This window comes from Ooceraea biroi, chromosome 12, assembly GCF_003672135.1.
Source record: "Ooceraea biroi isolate clonal line C1 chromosome 12, Obir_v5.4, whole genome shotgun sequence".
In the NCBI taxonomy this organism is placed as follows: Eukaryota; Metazoa; Arthropoda; class Insecta; order Hymenoptera; family Formicidae; genus Ooceraea; species Ooceraea biroi.
This window is the reverse complement of record NC_039517.1, coordinates 1,360,349-1,368,614: the sequence shown is the minus strand read 5'-3', so window position 1 is coordinate 1,368,614 and position 8,266 is coordinate 1,360,349. Positions and strand designations below refer to the sequence as shown.

The 8,266-nt window shown below is 46.7% G+C and overlaps 1 protein-coding gene and 1 long non-coding RNA gene across 4 annotated transcripts; one reads left to right on the top strand and one right to left on the bottom strand.

The window, feature by feature from the left end:
• Positions 1-12: 12 nt before the first annotated feature.
• Positions 13-728, top strand: LOC113563000. Its single transcript, XR_003407285.1, has 2 exons — positions 13-488; positions 572-728. It is a non-coding gene; the product is annotated as an uncharacterized LOC113563000 (long non-coding RNA).
• A 540-nt stretch (positions 729-1,268) lies between these two features.
• On the bottom strand, positions 1,269-8,191 carry LOC105278812 (heterogeneous nuclear ribonucleoprotein H2). Of its 3 annotated transcripts, none has more exons than XM_026973983.1 (9): positions 8,025-8,191; positions 7,094-7,389; positions 6,852-6,995; positions 5,730-5,868; positions 3,859-4,082; positions 3,524-3,717; positions 3,225-3,344; positions 3,023-3,122; positions 1,269-2,815 (listed from the first exon to the last, which is right to left on the bottom strand). In XM_026973983.1, the coding sequence occupies exons 2-9, from the start codon at positions 7,350-7,352 to the stop codon at positions 2,727-2,729; spliced, it is 1,269 nt and encodes a 422-aa protein (XP_026829784.1). In that variant the 5' UTR covers positions 7,353-7,389; positions 8,025-8,191; the 3' UTR covers positions 1,269-2,726. The 3 variants fall into 3 exon arrangements, with proteins under 3 accessions (XP_026829784.1, XP_026829785.1, XP_026829787.1); XM_026973984.1 differs by lacking the exon at positions 8,025-8,191 and adding an exon at positions 7,508-7,633; XM_026973986.1 differs by lacking the exon at positions 8,025-8,191 and having other exon boundaries at positions 3,910-4,082; positions 7,094-7,352.
• Between the last annotated feature and the right edge of the window lie 75 nt (positions 8,192-8,266).

Here is an 8,266-nt window from a genome sequence, read left to right as displayed (position 1 = left end):
AATGGAACTCACCGTGAGTCGCTGTGGACCACGACGAACGCTCGCGGCTGGCAGCTGGCAGGAGAACGGAAGACGCCGAGCGACCGGCGACGCGATCGGTCGCCCTCGCGTCTCCGAAGGAGCGTAGGCGGGCGTCGTCATGCCTGGACTCGGAGTTTCCTTCTCCGGCGGTTCCCCCGGGGAACGCGCTTCCGTTTATGCGTACGATGAACCCCGCATTGTTCACTTAACGCGCGTGATTGGACGTCGATGCACAAACGTCACGTTGCACGGCTCGCGGCCGGTGGGTTGTTACGTCCGACGACTCGACTACGCGTGTCTCTAATAAAAACGATTTGAAACGATTTTTTTTCTCTTCAAACAAACAAGATCACCGAGTATATTTTCGATTCGACTTTAATCGAGCGACGCGAATGCAAATTCAAAGAGACGATGGAAAGAGAGAGTTAGGAGAGACAAAATTAAATGGAAAGCTGACGGAATGGAAGGTAAAATCACGGTCTTATATACAGGTCTGGAAACTTCAGAGGTGGAGATGGATCATTTTGTGTGTCACTTTTTATTTCCTTAGTAGCCACTAGAGGCGTTGCGATCGATGTTCGCAGGGGGACGAGGGACGTCAGAGGCGGGGGGAATATCTGTCTGTCTTTATTCCACTCGCAGTCTTCACGAAACAATATGATAAATTAATAACGCTTTAAATAATTTAAGACTATAAATGAATTAGTGAAATATGTATATGAAATAAAATTGAGTTTTATTCTCAAAATTAAGCGTGAATAAAAACGAATCCTTCCGTGATGGAAAAAAATGTAATAAATTTGTTGAAATGTATTTGAAACTCTCTGTTAATTGACCTCGATTCATTAACATTTCATCATAAATTTTTATATTTTATTATAAATTTTCGTATTTTATTATAAATTTTATATCTAATATTCCAAAAGTTTGAAAATTTATGATGAAATGATAATGAACCGGGATCAATTGATAGATTTTCAAATACATTTTAGCAAAATTTTATTATATTTTTTCCATCAGGATTTTATGTTTAAATCTGTCCTTTATCTTTTTATTTTATTTTTGCGGGTAATAGCTTTTTCCCACTTTTTCCAAGTAACAATGTCTTTCGGCACTCGAAATAAAGAACGTTTCTGCTCGGTTCTACTGCCGGTCTTGCAATTCGGTACCGCACACCATTTCGTCATTTCAATAACTTTTGTAGTCAATAACCGTTTTTCAATAGGAGTCATGAACACACGTGGGTTCTTATCTCCGGTTTTTCAGGTTATATTTATCTGCGGACATCGATGACAGCGACGAGTAGTGGTTGTGCTAGAAACTAAATGTGTCTTCAAAAAGCGGCCATACTCCCGCCACTGAAATTAGAGGCAGTTTCCAGACCTGTATGTAAGACCGTGGGTAAAATGAATTTGGAACGTGTATTGGTTCTCGTGGACCTCCTTGGACTTCAGGATATTCCTTTTTATGGAGGATTATGGAGTCGATCTAGATTGAATCGTCCTCAGTCTCTAGATTCACCGAATCCAAAGTACGAAGTCTGGTTCCACCAGACAAGAAAGTACATACGTAAAAGTGCAATGCATCTCCCCTCCATCCCTCTGTCATTTCACATTGTTTTTTTTATTCAAATATCTCAGAGAATATAAACCGAAGCTGAACTCACGTTTCAGCCGTTCGAGAGCGTTCGGAGGCGCCGCCTCGCCTTCGTGAATCTGAATAACGTCAGCGAAAAATGCCTCTCGATCAATCAAGCCAATCAAGAGGGAAGTAAAGCGTAAATTCGACTATCGATCGGTAACTAACTCCGACTCGGTCGCGGTGGATGGAAATCGAGCGCGACTCGACTGAAGCGCTTGATCCCCGTGTTCTGGCACTTGCTCGGCACTTTTCGCGTACTTCTCTCCCGCACGAGTGCTCCACCTGTTCGAGCGGCGCTCGAACGGCTAACGTGTACGGAACATCGACACTTGGTAGCTACACTTTCTTATGCGCGCGTGCTCTCACAGCGAGAAGAGAATCGCATACGATACGATCATCGCGTATCAACGCCGGAAAGAGATGCGAGTGCAGGCGTTCCTCGACGTCTCTCGGTCGTCCACAAGAAGTTTTATACGCACTTCCTTTGCACTTACGCGTCTACGTAATCTACCTATCATATAAAATCATCGTTACGACCGTCCGACGCGACGTCGGAGCGGAGATACATCGTACGTGTGCGGGTACAAGCGTATCGTGGAGAAAACAAGCAGTCTCGCGTCTAATATCGCGAAAACGAAATTGCATCTTTTTTTTTGACGAGTGTTTTTGCTGATAAAAAAACCCTCTCGGGACGCTTCGTCCGAAGCGAGAGCTGGGGTGTTAGAAAATAAGGCGCGAGCCGCCGTCCCTTCCCTTCCCTTCCCTTCTGAGGTACGCCTCCATTCACAGTCTAATTACGCTACGTGTATATCCTACATGTAATTAATTAATTACCAATATAAGAAACTGAATAGGAGAGACTTACGCACTAACGATTTGACTTACGATACCTAAGGTACAATTGGAAACTATGAGAGAAAAGGAAAAAAACGAAAACTAATCGACTGGTATTGCGTGCGAATAGGATCTCGCGGATGCGACGATTCCACTAGCGATCAGTTTGATTCCTCGCTTTTTTTCACGGGCCGCCCCGCTCGGAGTTAGAAACGACGCGCCGGCCGGTCTCAAAAGCTGTTGTAATTGTTGCCGCCGAGTTGCGAGTTGAAGCCCCTGTTGTTCGGCGAGTACCCCGGCCTAAAGTTGTTACCCAAGCCTGCGAGCAGAAGAGAAGAAGAAAAAGTAGAGCGGAGGTGAAGATGAGAGCTTCACTCTCTGCGGATATTTATTTTATAATTATTATTCTATTTTATAATTTTATTTCATAATTATTCTATTCTTGTATTCAGTCTAGTATCTCAGGCGCTCGAGCATCACTCGTGTCGTCACGTGACTTAATAACATTTTCGGCATTTAATCGCACCTCCGCAAAAGTTGCCGATGCCGCTCAGGGACATGCCGCTCGATCCGCCGGTCGAGTTCAGGAACAGCTCGATGTATCGGTGCGACATGTGGCTCTTGTCCTGCGGGAAAAAATGCGGAAAATTAAAATTGACAATTATCAAGTTGCTAGAATGAGAAATCGTTTAGATTCCAGATACAAGAGAAAACGAGATTGCACGAACCTTGCACATCGCTTTCACGGCTTCCTCGTGGCTGGCGAACTCGACGTCGGCCTCGCCCGACGGACGACCGCCGTTCTCGAGGATGATGCGGACGTTCACCGGGTCGATCGGTCTGAAAAACTAAGAGTGACGAAATGAGTAATACACTTGTTTCGAATCACAAGATTTTATGGTCACACTATGCGGGTAAATAATAGCGATCGATGATATTAATAATGATCTAGTTGCAACCAAGACGATCATGAAAATTTAAGCTCCAAGGCCCAGTGGGAGCTAACGAGACAACAGCTGTATCTTACGTCAGCTATATCTTGCTCGGTCGCTTTGAACGGCAGTCCGCGCATGTGGATGCTGTGCACGCCGGAATTGCCGCCCCAGGAGTCACCGCTGCCTCGATAATTGCCGCCTTTCATGTCCATGCCGCCGCGCATCCCCATGTTGCCGCCACGGGATCCGTAGTTATTGCCGCTCGCCCACGGGCCGTTGTCGAAGTCTAAAAATCGAGATGAAAGGCGCGTGCGAAGATCAGTAAGCTGCGCTACAGCTTCAGCTGGCTCTATGTTCATATATATATATATATATATATATATATGTGTGTGTGTGTGTGTGTAAGATTATAATGATAATAATATACTTTTGATTCGCCTGCGATAAGCGTCCTCTGATAGATGATGAAAAGAATCACCTCTGTTTCTGGAACCTCTGCCGTTATTATTGAAGCGGTTCATCCCGCCGAAGCGATCACCGCGCGTGTAAGGCGCGGGCCGCTGATTAAAGCCGCCCATAGGTCCGCCGCGCATTTTCGGCCCGATGCTGGCGCGCACCTCGGACAAGCTGCTTCGGAAGATCTCGATGTATCTGTTAACGATCGAATACGGACGCGTTAAATGCTCGTAGAGCGGCACAGCAGTGGCGAGTAAGTACAAAATACCGTCATCATCGTCATTATCGTTATATACTCTCATCATACACTGCCACCAAAAAAATCGAAAGACTTGACAATACTTAACAGTAACTTAACTTGAGAAAGAGATAGAGAGAGAGAGAGATAGAGAGAGAAAAAAAGAAAGAGAGCACAAATGGTGAGAGACAAGAAAAAATAAAAAGACACAGTGGCATCTAGAAACAGAAAAAGTGGACAAAAAGGGACATTCTTACGCAGCAGCAGTAGTGAAACACTGAATCATTTAGAGATTGATGTTTGTAAAATAATAAAAAAAGAAAGATAAAAGAAAAGAAATAAAGGAGAAATTGAAAAATGAAGAAAAACTAGAAAGAAAAACTCGTGACTGGCACTCTGGCACTTAAAAATTGAATTTACTGTGTGTGACAGAACAACTGTGTTCATACTGAACCTCCGTTATCTCTCATTAAACCTGCGAGGAGAGACCCTCCCACGACGAAATCGCTTCCCGACGTACCCCGTACGCACCCCACACAAGCCCATGCTTCACGCCGACGATTCTTCAGGCAAGCCACGCTCACAGTCGCATCTCTCTCGCGGATCAACATCTCTCTCTTTAACGCAAACGTTCACGTGGATATGTGTGTGTGTGTGTGTGCCAATACGTGACATTGCAGAATTCAATGCTCAGGGCACCATTGAATTCTCTCGAGTATCATTCAATATTGAGAATCGATTCGACAGTATTCGATAACAGTTGCCAGTGAATGCGGTCGACGATCTTACTTTAGAGCTTAAGTCGGTCTCTTTGAATGTTCATCCGCAGAAAGTGCAATTACGCGCGTCGCATATTGTTGTGCGCCGATATTGGATCGATGGCAATAATTGTCTGTGTAGCGCTCGTCGAGCCTCGGCTTGCCCTACCCATCCTCCCATGGGATTCGGTGACGATGGTATGGGGCCACCTCCCGCCCCCCGGCACCCACCCACGGGTATAAGTTGGGTCCATAGTACTGTCTTTAGCTTTACGTACGATCATCTGCTTGTTGTGCGTCGTCGGAGAGGCAGTTTCTTTATGTATCAGGCGTAAGAAAGTAAGAGAGAGAGGTTCTCCGAGGAAGATCCTCTCTCTGTGCGGGGGAGGGAGAAAAAATTTCGTTTTCGTCTGATCTTGGAAATGACAGTCCGCGATTCGTCGAAGAGGTTTTTTTCTGGTCTCTCTACTGCTAGCAGGATGCGTTTTTAGCTCGCAAGTAAATCCGAGAGCGTGTTCTTCTCTCTCGGAGAACAAGAGAGGAACGGCGAGAGAGAGAGAGAAAGAGAGAGAGGAGGAGAGAGAAAGGCAGATGTTCTCGATGTTTGCTCTCGCGCGGAGAGGTCCCCTCTGCGAGAGAGAGAGAGAGAGGACAGGTAACAGGAACGTAATAATAAAGAAGCTGCATCCGTATGGAGAATTTTTCGTTCCCGCTGTTTAAATTACTAAACGATATTGATATAAAATACCTACGTGTACTACGGTTCATTATATAATATAAAAATGGTATATAGTAGGTATCGTAAGTATACCCAAACCCAGCGCTATTTGCGTCTCAGAGCCCCACCTGTGTCCTATCTTTTCCTTGTGTTTCTGCAGAGCGCGCTCCGCAACATCTTTGTTAACAAATTGAACGTAAGCCTCCCCAGTACTCCGACCCGTGTAGTCTGTTGGTAGTGAAATCCCGTTCGGCAAAATCTCCAACCCTGACCCACACATAATCAAACATCGACATTGTAGCTTTGTAGGCACCCATTGGAAAAAAATAAGTTATTTGGTATAAATCTTTTTTAAGTTTTACAAACAAAAAAAAGAAACAAAAAGTACGCAAAAAGTAAAAAAACCCTCGCAGCAAGAGAGGCGAAACTCTTGAGACTCGACTCGAGAAACTTGACTCGAAAGCTCTCTCTCGCGCGCGTACTCACGCGCGAGCACATCGCTTTTGTCTTTCAATTATTTTTTCTTTTTTTTTTCTCGTTCCGTGCATCGCGTCCGTTATTATTTTATGCACACGGACGGGACGGAAAGAGGCACCGCGTCCGGAACCAAAGTTAAGAATTAAGCTCGATCTTACTGAAAAACTCGCGCGAACGGAAGTGCTTTCTTTCCGCTCTCACGTACGGAATCATGATCTACGCGCGCGCGTGGCACAGCGACAACTCGGTCAGCCGGATCTTAAATCTTAACTGAGGCTGATGGTCGATGATGCCGGAACACAGCGACGTCGCTCTGGATGGGCTCTGCAGACCGCAATCGCTCAGATTTATTTTGACTCGACGCTCGTTATCTTTTCGCTTTAGTCGCAGTCGCGTTTGAGAAGAGAAACATCTAACACCGCTCTGGTGATAATTATCAGGCACGTTATCGCTCGCTTATCGCTCGAGAGTAAACGAAGGCAAAATAAAAGTTGCATGAATCTCTGCAACGCGAGAGAGAGAGAGAGAGAGAGAGAGAGAACCATCAAAAGTATTCGGTCGCTGCGTTCCCGAGACAATCGTCGAATTTCGTAGTCTGTCCACTTCCGTCTTCCGTGAAAAGGGGAATACAAAAACGGAAAAAAGATATCTATACAATAAATACTTGAAAAAGATGAGAACGGGTGTCTGTCTCGAGGATTAAATGAAATCTCAAGTAGTATAGCATTTTTTTCGGGTATCGATCGCGAGCCGAATCGTCGTGAGCCGAATACCTGAGAAGAACTGCGCTATCTCCTCTTTCGAGCAACCGAACGGCAGACCGCGCAATCTCACGCAACCGTCGTCCATCGCGTTCTCTAAATTCAGGCCGCTCCTCTTCACGACCCACTCCATCTCCCCGCGTTTCGCTTTAAAGACTGAAACAGCACGAGCGACAAGCGTAATAATTAATATTTACTCGCTCGAGGAGTACGAGGCTTAATAAATAATGATAATAATAATGCGAGAAATTAACCTTCGATGTAGCGATGGCCCATGTGATCCCTGTCCCTCTTGCAAGCCTTCTCAATGTCCTCCGGAGTGTCCATCTCCACGTAAGCCTCGCCGCTTGGGCGTCCCTCGCGCGACATGGTCATGTGCACGCCGTTCTTGCCGTTGGAGATGGCGCAGTCGCCGAAGAACTTCATGATCTCGTCGACGGTAGTGGACCACGGTAATCCACGCATCTTCACGACGTAGCCCTCCTCATCGTGATCCCCACTGCCACTCGACATGGTTCTAGTCTAATCTGCGCCCTGCTCCAAGCGGAATCTGCAAAATTGAAGTGTGCAATTGAAAGAAATACACTTCACTTTGTTACGTAAATTAATAGCGACAAGAACAACAATTCAACGAATGTTTAACAATATTCGGGACAACTTGAACGCACTAAGCGACTAACAACTTCCACCAGCGTTTGGCGTTTGGCCTTTACATCGCCATCTTAGAACCGTTTCCACGAAGACACACGCCGATCGCGAGAAAAAAAAAGAAATATCGCTGCCTCGAAGTCGACCGTCGACCTGCTGTTGCGTACTTCTCTGCGTTGTCACGACTCGCGGGTGGAAAAGTGAAGGAAAATACGGGGAAAAACATGGCTCCGCGGGAGCGCAAGGCGACCGTCCAGCGAGCCGCCGCGGTGCCGTCGGTCGTTGATTCGACGCGAGTTTGCGCGCGAAAGCGCACGATGAATAACGGACGCCGCGAGAAAAGTCCGACGCAAGGACGAAACTGACGAAAAAGACTGCCAAAGTCGATCGCCGAGGAGGCGATCTCGCAACTGCGAGACGCCGAATCGCGGATTCGCGACGCGATACCGCGCCCGGCCGGGTGCGGATTTAAACCTGGAACGTTGCTGCTCGACACGCAGGAACTCGAGATTACTTTGCGACTTGAGAGAAACGTACCAGATCAGCCGCGGTTAGTTCCGAAGCAGATTTTCACGACCGACTCGACTCGGGAACTCGCAGGCAAAATGGCGCGGAACACCGTTCAGCGAAACTCCGCTCTCCTGCCGCCGTCCAGCACTGTTTAGTCGCGAATGTAGGGAACCATTGCGCGTACTCGACGGAATCTCGAAAGATCGCGAAACGTCGAGATGGGCCTCTCGCGCTTCGAGGCGCGCGACGCTGGTAACAGCGCTAGTAAC